Source organism: Chiloscyllium punctatum, chromosome 1, assembly GCF_047496795.1.
Source record: "Chiloscyllium punctatum isolate Juve2018m chromosome 1, sChiPun1.3, whole genome shotgun sequence".
Lineage (NCBI taxonomy): Eukaryota > Metazoa > Chordata > Chondrichthyes > Orectolobiformes > Hemiscylliidae > Chiloscyllium > Chiloscyllium punctatum.
Genome location: NC_092739.1, coordinates 86,013,628 through 86,032,871, shown reverse-complemented (window position 1 = coordinate 86,032,871; position 19,244 = coordinate 86,013,628). Strand labels below are relative to the sequence as shown.

The 19,244-nt window shown below is 39.2% G+C and overlaps 1 protein-coding gene across 2 annotated transcripts in view; it reads right to left on the bottom strand.

The window, feature by feature from the left end:
- Positions 1-6,783: 6,783 nt before the first annotated feature.
- The window catches only part of zdhhc2 (zDHHC palmitoyltransferase 2), a 109,504-nt gene continuing 97,043 nt past the window's right edge, over positions 6,784-19,244 (bottom strand). For both annotated transcript variants that reach the window (XM_072570066.1, XM_072570076.1), the window contains 4 exons: positions 18,818-18,910; positions 18,370-18,485; positions 10,583-10,658; positions 6,784-9,493 (listed from right to left, as the gene is read on the bottom strand). In XM_072570066.1, the coding sequence (XP_072426167.1) occupies positions 10,618-10,658; positions 18,370-18,485; positions 18,818-18,910 (250 nt within the window). In that variant the 3' untranslated portion in view covers positions 6,784-9,493; positions 10,583-10,617. The remainder of the gene's footprint in view (positions 9,494-10,582; positions 10,659-18,369; positions 18,486-18,817; positions 18,911-19,244) is intronic.

Sequence of the window (19,244 nt, the reverse complement as noted above, 5' to 3'; positions counted from 1 at the left end):
AACTGACAATCCTTTCTATGCCAAGGACCCAGCTTCGAATCACACCACAGCAGATGGTGGAATTAAGGAGTCTAATGATGACTATGAAATTGTCAATTGTCAGAAACATCTATCTGATTCACTAATGTCCATAAGGGCAGGAAACCGTCATCCTTACCTGGCCTACATGTGACTCCAGACTCTCAGCAATTGGGATGGGCAATAAATACTGGCCTAGCCAATGATGCTCTCATCCCTTGAATTAATTTAAAAGTCTGTACAGATTATTAATTAAATTGAGAGGGCCTCCAAAACAAAAAGGCTAGGACAGAGGGATTTGAAAGTTTATGTAAAATAGAGTTGGCATGCAGGTGCAGCAAGAAATTAAGATTAGAACAAAAAGAAAATGCTAGAGAAACCCAGTAAGTCTGGCAATATCTATAGAAAGAGAGAAGCAGAGTTAACGTTTGTGTCTACTGACCCTTCATCAGAACTGAAAACAACTGGGGAAAGGTGATCACTTAATCTGAACTATCAAATCCTTTGTCCCCCAGCACTCCAACGCTGCCAACCCCCAACACACACATTATTGCATAAATGCTGCCCCATACACCCTTCCCATCAGCTCCGATAAAGAGTCATCTAGACTTGAGATATTAGCTTGCTCTCTCTCCATGGATGTTTCCTGACCCACTGTGATCTCCAGCATTTCTTATGTGCAGTACGGATTCCAGTATCTGGTGTAATTTGCTCCTGCATGGAGATGGAATTCATCAAAGAGAGAGACAGACAGAGCAAGAATGAAATAAACAAACAAAAAAAAATTGCAGATAATAAGCTGAGAAATGGGATAATTGCTAGGAGGGTGCTAACGAGAAATAGGAATGGTTGAAAATGGTTTGACTGTTTTGGTAGCAACCTATAGAAAGCAGGACCTAGATGTTGTTTTAGGGAATAGGAGAGCAGAGTACAGAAAGTAGGGCAGACAAAAGAGGGCATTGACAGATGGGATGGGGAATCCTTTAGTTGGAGAAACTGTGAGAATGGGTGAAGTTCTGACAGGGAGCAGGGTCTAAGAATATTTGGTCAAGGTAACTATGGGATTCGGTGGGTTTGCAGTGGATGTTGGTTGCTAGCCTTTCCCCAGAAATGGAAATGAGAGCGATTGGGGAAGGGAGGAGTCAGAGATGGACCAAGTGAAGGTGACAGTAGAGTGGAAATAGAAGTGAAGTTTGCAAATTTTTCCAATTCCAAATGGGAGAGGGAAGCAGCACTGATTATGTCATTAATGTACCGGAATGGAATTTTGGCTTCTATTTTTGGGGATGGAAGTTTAAGAATAGGAGGTCTTGTAAAAACTCTACAGGATTTTGTTGAGGCTGCACTAGGTGCAGTGTGTACAGTTTTGATCCCCATATTTAAGAAAAGATATACGGGCATTCAAGGCAAATCAAAAGAGATGAAGGGGTTGATTTATCAAGAATGGATAAACAGATTAGGCCTTTATTCACTAGCGTTTAGAAGAATTAGTCTTGTTGAAACATGCAAGATTTTGACAAGGTAGATACTGAAAATATGTTTTGACTAGTGGAATGACAAACTGCGGGACATCATTACAGAATTAGGGGAACACTTGTTTACATCGGAGATGCAAAGGAATAACTTTCCCAGAGTGCAATGAATGTTTGGAATTCTTTATCCTAGTAAGTTACAAAGGCCAGAACACAAATTATTTGAAGAGGAGATGGATGGATTTTTGAAATATTCAAGAGTTGAAGCCCATTGGTAATGATCATAAAGAATGGCAGGAGAGACTTCAGGGGATCAGTGTTCTACTCCTGCTCCCATTTCTTGTATTCTTATCAACTGTTGCATGTTTTAGCTTAAGGATAATTGTAAAAATATCATCTGATTGTAATAAAACAGGTAATGTAATTTGAAATATTTTTAACTATCCAAGAAACCTAAACCTTGTCAGACCCAAAGGAGCATGGCATGGTGGCACAGTGGTTAGCACTGATGCCTCACAGCACCAGAGACCCGGGTTCAATTCCCGCCTCCGGCAACTGTCTGTGTGGAGTTTGCACGTTCTCCCTGTGTCTGCGTAGGTTTCCTCCAGGTCCAAAAATATGCAGGTTAGGTGAATTGGCCATGCTAAATTGCCCCAAGTGTTAGGTGAATGGGTCTGGGTGGATTGCTCTTTGGAGGGTCGGTGTGGACTTGTTGGGCCAAAGGGCCTGTTTCTACACCGTAAATAATCTAATCTAATCTAATCTAATCTGTGAAGACATCTGTTCTTGGTGGGGACTTTGTAACTTTTCCATCATTGGACCCTAATATGGGATTGCTGTTTTTAATCGTGCATTGATATTTTTAATTAGACAAAACTAAGATAACTCATAGCCGCAAGATGACACCAAGTCCTCTTTTTCTTCTTTTTATAAACAACTGATGAGTTAAATAATATCAATATCTCAAATAAAGAAACAATTACTTACCTACAAGAAGTTCCTGTGACACTTCACAGATACTGTGAAACTAGAAGCTTAGTTTCTGACACTTATTGAAACTTTAATTTGACAGTGGCCTTCTCATCACTGTAATACAGTAATTTGTCAAACAGTATATTGCATGACTGACAAAGTTTAAAATATTATCATCTTTTCAACTGATTATGAAAGGTACGTGCTTACAGATATAATGACTGTAATTACTGTCTACTACATCAGAAAACTTGCTTAAAATGCAGGAATTAACAATTTTATATTTTGCTCCCCAAAATCTTTACAATATAAAATTGTACACCAAGGTTTCATGATAAATTTGTAATATTTCCTTAAGATATAAAACCTTACATTTATATTTCACCCTGCCTGAACCCATTTTTCTCTATTTATATAATAGTGAAAGTGATTCTATTGTCTTGCAGATGTGATTGGTGGTTATAGTGTAAAGAGAACAGGTAGTACAACCTTTTCATTCAGACAGATTTGGATCTGGTTGACTTATTCCAGCTACAAAATCCTAGCAAAATGTCAAAGTTCTACATAAAAGCAAAATTTCCTTTGAAATAAATTACTGTTGTTTTCGATAGACAAAAATTAAACCTATATTAAAAAAATTCACTGAACTTAATTAACTAACTTTGACCATTTCTCGTATATGATTTAGTCGTGTAGGCTAAAACTTCCAATACAGAGGAACTTCGATTATCCGGCATTCGATTGTCTGAATATTGGATTATCTGACAAGATTGTAAGGTTCTGATGCTTGGCTAAACAATGCTATCTGGCATTTGATTATCCGGAATTCGATTATTCAAATGAAATACTATCCGCCCGTGTCCTTCGGATAATTGAGGTTCCTCTGTATATAGCTAAGGAAAAGCTCCCTACTGATATTTGGATGAGGTGTTAAAGTGACACTACATGTGCCCACTTCAGTGTGCACAGATAATCACATGTTAGATTTTCAGGAAAAGCAAGAATATTCTCCTGGTTTCCTGACAAAGACTCTGAACTAACATCATGAAAAAATGATTATCTCGTAATTTCCACATTGCAACTTGTGGGATTCCATGCACACAAGTTGGCTACCACATTTGCACAGAATCTCACAGTACATACAGCACAGAAACAGTTAATTAAGCCTGTCAGTCCATGCTGTTGTTTTATGTTCCACTTGACCCTCCTCCTATCACCGTCATCCAACTCTATCAGCCCCCTATTCCTTTTTTCCTCATATGTTTACCTAACTAACCCTTAAATGCATTATGGGTTTTGCAAACATGGCTGGTTGGATAAGATCAGATTCTAGATTAGAGTGGTGCTTGAAAAGCACAGCAATTCAGGCAGCATCTGAGGAGCAGGAAAATCGATGTTTCAGGCAAAAGCCCTTCATCAGGAATAGAGTTTTTGCCTGGATAAGGTCAGAACCTTACCTATTGGGAACAGCCAAAGGAATATGTTTGGTGACTCTCAACAGGCAAAGTACTGACCACAACTCGAGTGTCCAGTAGTATTTGTTAAGTATGATCTTATGAACATATGAAGTAGGAGCAGAAGTATACCATTTAGCTCTTCAAGCCTGCTCCACCATTCAACAAGTTCATGGCTAATCTATTTTGTTCTGAATTCTACATTCCCATCCATATTGCGTACATTGATACTATTCACACCAACTACTTCTAGTGGTAGCAAGTTTCACATTCTCACCAGTTGGTGTGAATAAGTTCTCCTGAATTCCCTATTTTATTTCTTAATGACATTTGCTTTGGTCTCCCCCACATCTGGAAACAGCCAAAGCTGGTTTTGGTTTTTAAATGTAGTTCTTAGTCCTGATACTCCCACACATTATAACAGCGATTACACATTCAAAGTACTTAATTGGATATAAAATGCTTTGGGATTCTTGAAAAAGGTGTTAAATAAATAAAAATTATTTGTTAATAAGTTTTACTTGATTTAATTTAGAAGACCAGAGTGAGTGTTGGAAGGATCCAAGATTCCAATGTAGTCTGATGAAGTGAACTGTTTTCTTATTCTACATTTTATACTGAGTGTAAGCCTCCAAATGTAGCAGGCAGTAAGTGCACGTGTTATGTGCCATATCAGATTGGGTCATTAGGAGGCTTGTTAGAAATGTTTAAAAGGGAAATAATTTATTTAAATTCAAGTTCTGTGTTGGTCTTGCAATACTAGTTCTCAAGTTTTGAATGCCTCAATGCTTCATCTCTCACAAGCTGAATTTATACAAGATGATGTGAGGCTTAACTGCTAGGAATGAGTTTAATTTAGATAAATGTGAGGTGCTGCATTTTGGGAAAGCAAATCTTACCAGGGCTTATGCACTTAAGGTCCTAGGGAGTGTTGCTGAACAAAGAGACCTTGGAGTGCAGGCTCATAGCTCCTTGAAAGTACAGTCACAGGTAGATAGAATAGTGAAGGTGATGTTTGGTATGCTCTCCTTTATTGGTCAGAGTATTGAGTACAGGAGTTGGGAGGTTATATTACGGCTGTATAGCATGTTGTTTACCCCACGTTTGGAATATTGTGTGCAATTCTGGTCTCCTTCCTATCTGAAAGATATCGGAAAAACTTGAAAGGGTTCAGAAAAGATTTATAAGGATGTTGCCAGAGTTGGAGGATTTGAGCCATAGGGAGTGGTTGAATTGGCTGGGGCTGTTTTCCCTGGAGCGTCAGAGACTGAGGGGTGTCCTTATAGAGGTTTATAAAATCATGAGGGGGCATGTATAGGATAAATTGACAGTCTTTTCCCTGGAGAAGGGAAAGATCTGAAAGGGACCTAAAGGGCAACCTTTTCACACAGAGGGTGGTGCATGTGTGGAATGAGCTGTCAGAGGATGTGGTGGAGGCTGGTACAATTGCAACATTTAAAAGGCATCTGGATGGGTATATGAATAGGAAAGGTTGGAGGGATAATGGGCCAAATGCTGTCAAGTGGGACTAGATTAGGTTGGGATACTGGTTGTCATGGATGAGTTGGACCTAAAGATCTGTTTCTGTGCTGTACATCTGACTCTGACTCCAGGTCGGCGCAACATCGAGGGCCGAAGGGCCTGAATTGCGCTGTTATGTTCTATGTTATTTATCAAGCACATTGCTGAAAATACTGTTCTTGTATCCCTTACTCCAGACAGGATACTTTTTCTCTGTAGCTCATACCAAGTGGCTGCTGTTACATTATTTTTGATTGTGCCATAAGGTGTGTGTGCAACTTATATATTTTAGCATTATTTATTTTTAAAGTTTGGATTATGGCTAATGGCATGTGAGTATTGTTCTGTGTGTTTGATGGAGTGTAATAAGTAACTTCTAACTATTTCAGTAGTCACGGTGATTCTTTTAAAAATAGTCAGAGAGAGTGAGAGGTCTTAGAAGCTAATGGGAATTTATTTACAAAGTTATACATTAGGCATTCAAATTAAGGCCAGGGATATTTTTAAAATCTTTTATGTGGGGAAAACACCAATAGCTTACAAAAAATCCACTGCATTTCAGTTTGGCAGTTTTGTACAAGGCTTGGCTGAAGCTGAATGTGTAAAACTATTTGACCTCAAAGAAGAAGTTAGATAAGAACTGTTTAAAAGATACATTATTCAGTGTAGCTTTAAAGGTATAGACCAGAAGTATTAAAACCCTGAAGGGAGGTATTTGAAGTAGAGAGAGTCTAAGTCTCTTCCTTGAGCCTTCATACAACTGAGCTGACAGATTCTCAAGAGTGAGAATTGTAGTCCAGTTGAACTAAAATCTCTAAATGTGGCAGAGAAGGGAATTCTCTCGAGTACACTAAAGGAGATTTGGGATTAATTTTATGTACTTTACCATGCGTTTGAAATCTCTAGTGTAATGTGTAAAAAGTTTGGTTTATTATGTGTTACCATTGTTTATTTTGCATAATAAACTCTTGCATTATGGTTACAACCAAATCTGCAACTTGTATTTCAGTGAAAGACCAACTTGACAACTCTTTTATTTTCCCCCCCAAAAAAACCCCAAAATATCATCTGTCAAACCAAATTTTAGTCTGCGATCTGAATTGTCCTGGAATAACATCAGCTAGGTGTGTAATACTCTACATTTTTTAAAAATTCATTCACAGGATGAAGACATTGCTGGCCAGGGCAGTTGAGAGGGAGAAAGTGAGGACTGCAGAGCCAAAGAGCGTGATGCTGGAAAGCACAGTCTATCAGACAGCATCTGAGGAGCAGGAGAGTTGATGTTTCGGGCATAAGCTCTTCAGGCATTCCTGATGAAGAGCTTATGCTCGAAACATCGACTCTCCTGCTCCACGGATGCTGCCTGACCTGCTGTGCTTTTCCAGCAGCACATTCTTTGACAATGGGCAGTTAAGAGTCCCCCACATTGCTGTGGGTCTGGAGTCACATGTCGGCCAGATCAGGTAAGGAGAGTAGTTTCCTTCCAGTAAGGACAGTAGTGAACCAGATGGGTTTTTTTCCAACAATTCACAATAGATTTGTGCTGATCATTAGACTCTTAATGCCTGATTTTCTTTTTAAATTGAATTTAAACTCCACCATCTGCTTTGGCAGGATTTAGACGCAGGCTCCTAGAACATTTCCTGGGTCTGTAGATTAACAGTCAGCAACAATATCGCTAAACCATCACTTCCTCATTTATACATACTTCAGTGCTTTCTAAAGCTGAGATTTCAGGTGCAATTTTAGGGTTTTCAAGTTTAGACGGAATAAGGATCCCTCTCATACCTACAATTGCATGTATTCATTCATGATTGACACAGCACTGTTTTAAGGGGAAAGTTCATATTGCAGCTTCTACAATACCTAACAAGAGTCACAATATGTTATTAGAAAGTTATCAACTTATACTTTGTTCCTTTTTTAATAATGTCATTCATTTTAAGGAAGTAATATCAGTGATACAATCTGAAATCCTACACCATTTTTCACAAAAGAATGTCTTGGCATAATGCATTAATAGAAACTAATTTGGCAATTGCATTTATTTTAATGGGAAAAGCACCAACATCACTCATCCTTAATTTAAAATCCTGCTATTCACAACCGTCTACTTTTATATCAATCCATATGTGTGTGCTATAGTAACAATGAATGATTACAAGTTTATTTACTGATCTATTTTAAAAGAGGGTTTCCTAAATTAATGTTTATTTTAAATAATATGTGCACCTGCAGTAAAACCTAAATAGAAATTACTGGCCACGGTTGAGCTATGGGGAGAGGCTGAATAGGATGGGGCTGTTTCCCCTGGAGTGTCAGAGGCTGAGGGGTGACCTTAGAGGTTTATAAAATTATGAGGGGCATGGATAGGATAAATAGACAAGGTCTTTTCCCTGGGTTAGAGGCATACAGAACTAGAGGGCATAGGTTTAGGGTGAGAGGGAAAAGATTTAGAAGGGACCTAAGAGGCAACATTTTCATGCAAAGAGTGGTGCATGTATGGAGTGAACTGCTGGAGGAAGTGGTGGAGGCTGGTACAGTTACAACATTTAAAAGGCATCTGGATGGGTACATGAAAAGCAAGGGTTTGGGGGGGTATGGGACTAGATTAATTTAGAATATCTGGTTGGCATGGACGGGTTGGACAGAAGGCTCTGTTTCCATGATGTATGACTGTGACTCTATAAATTTTATTAAATGGTGAAAGGCTTTCATCCTGGTTATCTGAGCAATTGTTCAAATTTCCTTATATAATCAAGTTGGAGAGAAATTGATAGATGTTTAACTTTTGAACTGCTAATGGGACATTGCTGAATTATATTAAGATCCAATAACTAGATATTCTGATAATTTGTTTCAAAATTGCTTACACTGAACACAACATTTAATGAAGGCACTGTGAGGGAGGGGACAATTTGTGCTTTTTGTACTCAATTCTTCAACAAAACATGCATTTTGAATTTTAAATCACTATATGTTGACCATGAAAATGACAATTTGTCAATATATATTAAATACCAATTGTCCTAAAATAATGTGCAAATGAGGCAAAGTACTCTTTGCATGCACCATTCACTTAGTTCATTATGTTACAAGACAGTTTTATAAAGGTATATATGAATGTTTCATACTGACTTAATAACTTTCATAGGTGGAAGCATTGTTCCCCAGAAACTGACCACGTGGATTTTTTTTTTAAAAAGGGACCAGTTTGAATCCACTTAAATTAAAAACGATTGAATGCCACATCTGGGCTATGCAGGCTGACATTACAAATAAAGCATTGTACAGAACACTGCAGGTCTACAATACCTTTTCAAATAGCTGTATATTTTCCTTCTGCACCACTCTGGCCCTGTAGCCATCTACTGCAAGAAGCTGCGGCAAAATTCAGGAAGCAATATCCCACAATATTGTATTCTTGCCCCAAATCTTTGAAAAAAAATTCAATCAGTATAAATGAAAGGCATGTTCATGATATCTCTTCTATTTTTTTTCTCTCCGGTATCACTGCTTAATAATTAAGTTTAAATTCTCAACTTCTTACAAAATTTTTATCATTGCCTTTTAAAGAAAGCAGTTAGTTTGCATTAAGACTCAAAATGTTATCCTATGTATTGCTCCCAAAGAATGTGTCCTTGTACATATATGATTTGATCAAGAAATCAAGGCGATAGTACGTTATGGATGATAATACAACCAGTATTGTTTTCAAACAGTTTCAATGGGTAAGGTGCCACTTTTCTTTCAGTAATCTTATAGCCTGCCCTGCCACAATGCCAATTATGCTTGCTATCAACATTTAAGTAAGTTTTGTTAAGCAATACATTCAGAATAGAATTATATTCCCGTTGTACATTCAAGAGTGACTAGACCAATGTGGTGTATGTGTTAAGCAGTGATTGTAGGAAAGCCAATTGGTCATGGGAATATTTCCTTTGGAGCATACCCACACAGGCACAGACATCTGACAGGGATGGTGGGCAGGTGAAGGTTGGGATCTTAGAGAACACTTCTTCCCAGAATTTCCTCCATAAGCAGCTGTACCTAGGGCTGATAGAGATACAGTAGATTTAGATTTCCATAGCATGACAATGGATTAATGTTTTTGCCTTCAAAAATCTAGCTGAGGCATTACTTGCTCATTATAGAACCGATCAGCACCACTCCACCAGGTCACTTCCTAGCCGGTAAAGGCAAAATCACAACCCATACTTACTATTTATTTTTGTTATTTGGCTCTGTATAAAGCTAGCTACCAAAACATTCATTGGAACAAAATATGTCCTCTATATATTTTATCAACATTTTTAGTTTACCATTAATGTCACTTTCAATCACAATAATAACAAAATAACAAAAATGCTATTCAGTTTATCAAACATCAACTGTTGAAGAGACAATTGCTGGTGGAATTTTATGCAGACTGAGAAGAGGGAGACCATGGAGACCAAGCCTATTCAATTATGGGAGAGATCCTGCATCAGTCTCACAGCAACGGGATATCCTTCCCTGGTTAAGTGGGAGGGCAGAAGGGGCTGCTGTTGGTGATACCTGGCCAGTGGTGCTGCAGATAATTTTCCTGATGCAAGCAGCCATTAACTTAATTACAATTGAGGGAAGTGAAGGTGCTTAGGGTATAGAATTCCCTTAGGAATAACTTAAATGTGACTTCAGCAGAACACCCGGAGCATGGCTGTAAGTGGCCAAGCATTGTACTGGGACTGTTTGGCTGGAGGTCCGGACCAGACCTGTAAAAGTTCAGGGTCCAAGTCTGTATTTAAATGGAAAGAGGACACATTGAAAGAGGATATCTATGCAGTTTAATAAAGGGTCACAAATTTTCATTTGATTCTTTATCAAACTTATAGCTCCAGTTGAAACTCATAGCCTGAAATCTTAGGAGGATACAGTGGTAATGAATGCTGTGTTTTATTTGGACAAGATTTATACCAGCTACTTGTACCTCAACTGTACAAAAGCACTGCCTGAACCATAAAGCCTCATTCTTAATTCCGCTGCACAGAAATGTGTATAATTTGATGGATAACTAAGATATCCTTCTATTCTTCCCAAATATTATAATAGATGTGAACTAGTAATGAACAGCACATGTTATGATGTCATTTGTTGTCTACTTACATTTTCCAGCTGTTACAGCTTTGCTAGAAGAGTATCTAGGTCTCATTCTCTATAATCATGACAGGATTACTCATACCTATAAGTTAACAATCAATTGAACTGTCAGTCATATAATGTGAAATTTCATAGTGTCCCTGTAATTTCTAGTTACATAGAAGTTTGCTTCATGTCACTACTATAGGACTTCCAATATCTCCCAACTTTATAGTCCAACATACAAATATTTGAGCAATTTAGAAGTCAGAGAAATTGATTACCATATATTTATGTGTGAGCTTTATATATGTATGTATTATAAGATTCTTTATTTTAGAGCTTGGAGTTTGAACTAGTGCCTTGTGGAATTTGATATGTGCCTCTGAAGGGGTTTAATGATTAAATTCTAATGCTTCCTGAAGCCAGGATTTGTTAAACAAAAATCATTGGCCTCTAAGAACTATGCCACTCTCAATCAGGATTTGTTTACATTGAGGAGAGATTTAGGAGAAAACAATGTAATGCTTTTGGCTTCAGCTAGAAGAATCAGGAATTGTGTTGTAATTTTGGCTTAAGGCAAACAAACATAGCTTGGAAACCTCTATGATTACAGTTTGTAGAAATTCTTGTTGAAGTTAGATGTATAAAACAGTTTTTTCCTGAAGAAAGGAGATGGTTTATAATTGTTAATAGGTTTCCTCTGTGTTACAGCGGAGTTGAGAAGGACTTTTTTCTCCACCCAGAGGGTGTTGGGAGTCTGGAACACACTGTCTATAAGGGTGATTTAGTCAGAAACCCTCAAAATGTGTAAATACCATTTAGATATTTGCTTTGCTTCCAGGCGTATTGCCTGAGAACTGGAAAATTGGATGAGTGTGATCAGATTTTTATTGATCTGCATGGAAAATAGGCTATTCAACCTCCTGAGTCTGCTTCATCATTCAATATGATCATTGAGCTCAATACGCTTGTCTCACACTCTCTCTCCCCATATTCCTTGATCTCTTAGCTGTGGAGCTATGTTTGCCTCCTTGAATAAGAACAAAGAACAATACAGTACAGAAACAGGCCCTTCAGTCCTCCAAGTCTGTGCTGACACACTTTGCCCTACCATAGTAAAACTGTCTTCACTTATAACATCCATATCTCTCTATTTACTTCCTATTCATGTATTTGTCCAGGTGCTTTTTGAATGCTGCTATTACTGTGGCCGCACGTTCCAGGCACTTACCACTCTTAATGTAAAAAGCTTGCCTTTTAAATTTCCCCACCCCCGCACCTTGATCCTGTGAACTCTAATAATTGACCCCTCTATTCTGAGGAAAAAGCCTCATGCAATTCACAATCCTATAAATTTATATTAGGTCACCCCTCAACCTCCTGCATTCCAGAGAAAATAAACTCAGTCTATCCAACCTATCTTCATAGCGAAAATCCCCATATCAAGCAACATCCTGGGAAACCTTTACTGCACCCTCTCCAAAGCATCCACAACCTTCTGGTAGTGTGAAGACCGGAACTGTCCACAAAATTCTAAGTGTGGCCTAACTAAAGTTGGCCCACGCTTGGAATATTGCACAATGCTTTGTCTCAGTCAAATTCTGTGGTAGTGAATTCCATAGGCTCACTACTGTCTGGGTGAAGAAATTTCTCCACATTAGTAATTAGTAAAGTTAGGTCACATGGGATTCAGGGTGAGCTTGCCAATTGGAATTGGCTTAACAGGAGAGAGTGTGTGGTGGTGAAGGCTTGCTTCTTAGACTGGAGGCCTGTCACTAGTGGTGTTCCATAGAGATCAGTTCTGGGTCCTCTTTTGTTTGTCATTTATATAAATGATTTGGATGTGAACATAGAAGGCATGGTTAGTACATTTGCGGACACATCATAAGACCATAAGACGTAGGAGTGGTAGTAAGGCTATTTGGCCCATCAAGTCCACTCTCCATTTAATCATGGTAATGAGCATTTCAATTCCACTTTCCCCATAGCCCTTTTGAGATCAAGAATTTATTAATCTTTGCCTTGAAGACACCCAGTGTATTCCACTGGCCCACTGCACTCCACGGGCCCACTGCACTCTGGCTGAAGAAATATCTCCTAATTTCTGTTCTAAATTGACCCCCTCTAACTTTAAGGCTGTGCCCACGGGTCCTAGTCTCCCCACCTAATGGAAACAACTTCCCAGTGTCCACCCTTTCTAAGCCATGCATTATCTTGTAAGTTTCTATTAGATCTCCTCTCAACCTTCTAAACTCTAATGAATACAATCCCAGTATCCTCAGCAGATCATCATATGTTAGGCCAACCATTCCAGGGATCATCCGTGTGAATTTCTGCTAGACATGATTCAGTGCCACTATGTCCTTCCTGAGGTGTGGGGCCCAAATTGGACACAGTATTGTAAATGGGGCCTAACTCGAGCTTTATAAAGTCTCAAAAGTACATCGCTGCTTTTGTATTCCAACCCTCTTGAGATAAATGACAACATTACATTTGCTCTTTTAATCATGGACTTAACCTGCAAATCAACCTTTAGAGAATCCTGGACGAGCACTCCCAGATCCCTTTTGTACGTTGTCTTTATGAATTTTCTCACCGTTTAAAAAATAGTCCATGCCTCTATTCTTTTTTCCAAAGTGCAAGACCTCACACTTGCTCACGTTGAATTTCATCAGCCATTTGCTGGACCACTCTCCTAAATTGTCTAAATCTGCAGCCTCTCCACCTCCTCAGCACTACCTGCCTGTCCGCCTAACTTCATATCATCAGCAAACTTCGCCAGAATGCCCAGTCCCTTCATCCAGATCATTAATATATAAAGTGAACAGCTGCAGCCCCAACACTGAACCCTGCAGGACACCATTTGTCACTAGCTGCCATTCCGAAAAAGAACCTTTTATCCCAACTCTCTGCCTTCTGTCAGTCCGCCAATCCCCAATCCATGCCAGTTGCTCACCTCGAACACCATGGGCCCGCACCTTACTCAGCATCCTCACATGAGGCAGCTTATCAAAGGCCATTTGGAAGTCTAGATAGATAACATCCACCGGGTTTCCCTGGTCTAACCTACTTGTTACCTCTTCAAAGAAGTCTAACAGGTTTGTCAGGCATGACCACCCCCTTTACTAAATTCATGCTGACTTGTTCTAATCCGATCCTGCACTTCCAAGAATTTAGAAATCTCATCCTTAACGATGCATTCGAGAATTTTACCTACAACCAAGGTTAGGCTGATCAGCCTATAATTTTCCATATTTTGTCTTGATCCTTTCTTGAACAAGGAGGTCACAACAGAGATTTTCCAATCATCTGGGACTTTCCCTGACTCCAGTGATTTTTGAAAGATCACAGTCAGCACCTCCGTTATTTCCTCAGCCAACTCTCTCAGAGCTCTAGGATGCAACCCATCAGGTCAAAGAGATGTATCGATTTTTAGACCTTGTAGCTTTTCTAGCACTTTCTCCTTTTTAATGGCTACCATACTCAACTCTGCCCCCGACTCTCCTTAATTGTTGGGATATTACTCATGTCTTCCACTGTGAAGACTGGCACAAAGTACTTATCAAGTTTTTTTGAGATTAGATTCCCTAGTGTGGAAACAGGGTCTTTAGCCCAACAAGTCCACACTGACCCTCCGAAGAGTAACCCACCCAGTCCCATTTCCATCTGACTAATGCACCTAACACTACGGGCAATTTAGCATGGCCAATTCACCTGACCTGCATATCTTTGGACTGTGGGAGGAAACCCACACAGACACTGAGAGAACGCGCAAACTCCACACAGACAGTTGCCTGAGACCGGAGTTGAACCTGGGACCCTGGTGCTGTGAGGCAGCAGTGCTAATCACTGAGACACTGTGCTGCCCATTCTTCAGCAGTTTCCTTATCTCCCAGCAGTAGCCTTCCAGCATCAATTTGGAGTGGCCCAATTTCTACTTCTGCCTCTCATTTGTTTCTTATGTATTGAAAGAAACTTTTACTATCATTTCTAATATTACTGGCTAGCTTACCTTCATATTTGATCCTCTCCTTACTTATTTCTTTCTTTGTTATCCTCTGTTTGTTTTTGTAGTCTTCCCAATCTTCTGATTTCCCAGTGCTCTTTGCCACCTTTATACGCTCTCTTTTTTTTTGATACATTTCCTGACTTCCTTTGTCAGCCATGGCTGTCTAACCCCTCCCTGGATAATCTGTCTTTTCTTTGGGATGAACCTCTGTACTGTGTCCTCAATTACACCCTGAAATCCCTGCCATTGTTCCCCACTAGGCTCTGCTTCCAGTTGATTTTCATCAGTTTCTCCCTCATGCCCTTGTAATTACCTCTATTTAACTGTTACACCATTACATCCGATTTTGCCTTCTCTCTTGCAGACTGAACTCTACTAGATTATGATCGCTGCTCATAAGTGTTTCCTTAATTTAAGATCTTTTATAAAGTTTGGCTCATTTACATAGCACTAGGTCCAGAATAGCTTGCTCTCTTGTGGGCTCCATCACAAGCTGTTCCAAAAAGCCATCCTATAAGCATTCCATGAATTCCCTTTCTTTGGATCCACCAGCAATGTAATTCACCCAGTCCATTTGTACATTAAAGTCCCCCATGTTCACCGTGACCTTGCCTTTCTGACATGCCCTATCTATTTCCTGGTTCATCTTGCGTCCCTGGTCCTGACCACTTCTGGGAAGTGTGTACATACTCCCATTCTGGTTTTTCTGCCTTTGTGGTTCCTCAACTCCACCCACACAGACTCCACATCATCTGACTCTGTCAGTGCCATAGATTTAATCTCATTCTTGACTAATCTCATTCTCTGCCTGTCTTTTTGATAAGTTGTAAATCCTTGAATGTTTAACTGCCAGTCTTGAACCCCCTGCAACCACATCTCTGTGATTCCTACCACATCATGATCATTCACGATAATTTGTGCCATTGATCAATCTGCTTTGTTGCAAATACTACGAACACCTAAATAAAATGCATGAATGCTAATTTTCTTATCCTCCTTTCTATGCCACATCAAAATTGGTGGCTTAGGAACCTTTTTCACTGTCAACTAATATTACAAAGGGATCTTAATCAAATGGATCAATGGACTGACAAATGGTAGATGGAGTTTAATCTGGATAATTGTGATGTATTTTATTTTGGTACAACAAACAAGGGTAGTGCTTATACAGTTAAGTGCAGGGCCTTGGGTAGTGTTGTAGAACAGAGGTACCTAGGGGTACAGGTACATATTATTTGAAGTTTTGATAGGGTGGTTAAAAAGGTGCTTGGCACACTTACCCTTCATTGCTCAGTCCTTTTGAGTATAGGATTGATATTGCATAGGACATTGGTGAGGCCTCTTCTGGAATACTGTGTCCAGTTCTGGGTGCCCAGTTATAGGAAGGATATTATTTAGCTGGACTGGGCTCAGAAGAGATTATGACTCAAACCTTCCATACCCAGCAATATCCTGGTAAAGAGAGGCTGGATAGGCTGGGACTTATTCACTGGAGTTTAAGAGATTGAGAGGTGACCTTATGGAAGTTTAGAAAATATTGGGGAGGGGGTTGGGGGGAGGATATAGGCTATGGGGAGAGTGCAAGTAAGTGGAGGTGAAATGCCCATCAGCCATGATTGAATGGCGGAGTGGACTTGATGGGCCAAATGGCTTTCCACTCCTATGCCTTATGGTCTTATAGGTAGAGTTAATGGTAATTGTCTTTTCCCTAGGATGGCGAATTTTAAGACTAGGGGGCATATTTTTAAAAAAGAAATGAGGGGCAATTGTTTTACACAAAGGGTTGTTTGTGTAAAATACTGAGGAAGTGGTGGATGTGGGTACAATTACAACATTTAGAAGACATTTGGATTAGTACATGAATAGGAAAGGTTTGGCGGGAAATGGACTGGAGCAGGCAGGTAGGACTATGGGATTATGCTTGGCGTGGATGGTTGGACCAAAGGGAATGTGTCCATGCTGTATGACTCTGACCTCAGTCCAAGAAAGGTTTACCCTTTATCCTTAAACTATGACCCTCTGGTTTAGGACTCCCCATCATCAGGAACTTCCTACCCATATCTAACCTGTCTAGTTCTGTTAGAATTTGATAGATTTCAATTATATTTCCCTGTTTCCCCCCTGCCCCATCCCATTCCTTTAACTCTGGTGAATATAATCCTAACAACTCAATCTCTCCTCATACCTCAGTCCTGCCATTCCAGGAATCATTCTGGTAATCATTCAATGCAATCCCTCTGTAGAAAGAATATCCATCCTCAGATAAGGAGACCAAAACTTCAAACAATGTTCCTGGTGTGGGATCACCAACACCCTGTATAATTGCAGCAGGACATCCTTGTTCCTGTATTCTAATCCTCTCACTATGAAGGCCAACATACAAATTGCCTCCTTTGCTGCCTGTTACACCTGTATGCTTACTTTCAGTGACTGGTGGATGAGGACACCGATGTTTCACTGAACAATCCCTATCACAGCTTACACCATTCAAATTGTAATTTGCCTTCCTATTTGTGCTACCAAAGTGCATCTGCTTTGCATTTGCCCACTCAGCTTGTACAAATCACTCTGAAACATTCCTGCATCCTCCTCATAGCTCACCCTTTCACCCAGATTTATGTCATCTGCAAATTTGAGATACTATATTTAATTATGTATATCATTAACATATGTTGTGAATGGCTGGGGTCCTAATACCGATCCTTGCGGTACCTCCCTAGTCACTGCCTCCCGTTCAGAAAGAGACTCATTTCTTTGTTTCTTGCCTGTTAACCAATTTTCCTCCCATCTTAATACATCCAATCCTGTATGCTTTCATTTTAGACCTTAATCAATTTTGTGGGATTTTGTCAAAAGCCTCCTGAAAGTCCAAATAAACCATATCCACTGGTTTCCCATATCAACCCCATTAGTTACATCCTTGAAAATTCTCAGTAGATTTTTCAAGCATGATTTTACTTGTTTAAATCCATGTTGACTCTGCCTAATTCTACCACTGTTTTCTAAGTGTTCCACTATAAAATTCTTGATAATGGACTGTAGCAGCTTCCCCACAACTGATAGCAGACTCACTGGTCTGTAATTCCCTGTTTTCTCTCTATCTCGCTTTTTAAACAACGGGGTTACATCAGCTACCCTCCGATCCATACGAACTGTTCCAGGATCTAAAGAATCTTGGAAGATGACCACCAATACATTAACTATTTTTGTTGGGCTTAATGGTCTCATTCTGTGCTGTAAATATCTATGAATCTATAATTTAACAATATTCATTTTTTTTCTTTAATGAGGATATTAGTGCTCCCTACAGTACAGGATCACAAATATAAGGATTTGGGATCAAGTGGATTGGGAAAGTAACATATCTTTTCGTTTACGTTTTCATATGTCTCAAATAGAAGGCCAATGGCACTGCAGGGCATTACTGATGACTGCCCAGTTAGCTGAAAATCTTCTCTTAAACTTTTGTAAATTCTGCTAAGAGATAAAATGACTTTTTAAAAATATATAATTCAGCACGAGAGTAATTTCAAATTTCCTTTTTGTGTAAAATGCAGAATAGATCATCACTCGTTCGTAAGTATGTTTTACTAGTACATCTGACTCTGCAGTAGTTTGCTCTCTGAAATGTGTCAAAGCCTTGTGGATGTAAACTACAGTCAATTTATAAATGATCAATGATCTGCAACATATCAGCCAAAGTCTTTCCTACTGTCCTAGTATTTTTTTTGTTTCAAACCAATATTACCCGTTTCTGGTTTATGTAAAGTTATTTAAATTGTAAAATGTTCCAAATACTCACCAAGCTTGCCTTTCTCATCATCAGAAGCTCCTTCAGACCAAGTTTGGCCACTACCCAATAAATGGTTCTGGGATTCTCGTAAAGGTTTTGCAGGGAATGGATGTGCTTCAGTAATGCTGTGAACCAGATGATTGAAGAATTAGTTCAGTACGTGGTGGCTCCCTTGAATCAATCTCCAGGATACTGCACAATGCCAGGCACTCAGTAAATCTCACTCAATATTACAACACATCACTTGTACTATGTAATGAACTGTATAGATTGAAATAACGTGTCAATCGAAGAAGAACTGCATAGTATTACCATCTTAGAAAGTGATAGTTCAAATCAAAGATAGAGGACAGCAAAATAAATATTTCTTGTACTTATTAAAATTTTTTATTCATTTCTGCAAAAGAAAAATCTTTCTACGTTGAAAATAGCATTGCGATAAATAAATAATAATTACTTTTTGGCGGATAAGTTGTGAGCAGATGGTGTGGATGGTTGCTCTGAATCCTGATTCACCAAGCATGTTGGGAAGGAACAACCGTCACCTAGACTGCATTTGAAAAAGGAAGTTCATTTTTCTGAAATGCACAATTTATTATCATTTAACTCAGAAATTTGACATAGTATCAATGTTTTATACACTGTATTCATTACCCCTGTTGACAAATGAGCACACAGCATGTTTATTCTTCAGTAAAATTAGTTCAGCCTGAACGACTACTGCCTGGCCTGGACATATCACATGTCCAATGTCACTGATGTTATTCAACTGGAAGAGCTGCATCTTCCAATGTTCACGTACAATTCTTCAATCCACGCTCTGTGTTCACAGAGGCTTGTTATTTCATGTCACCCTTAAACATTATCCTTAAAACTCTGGCAAG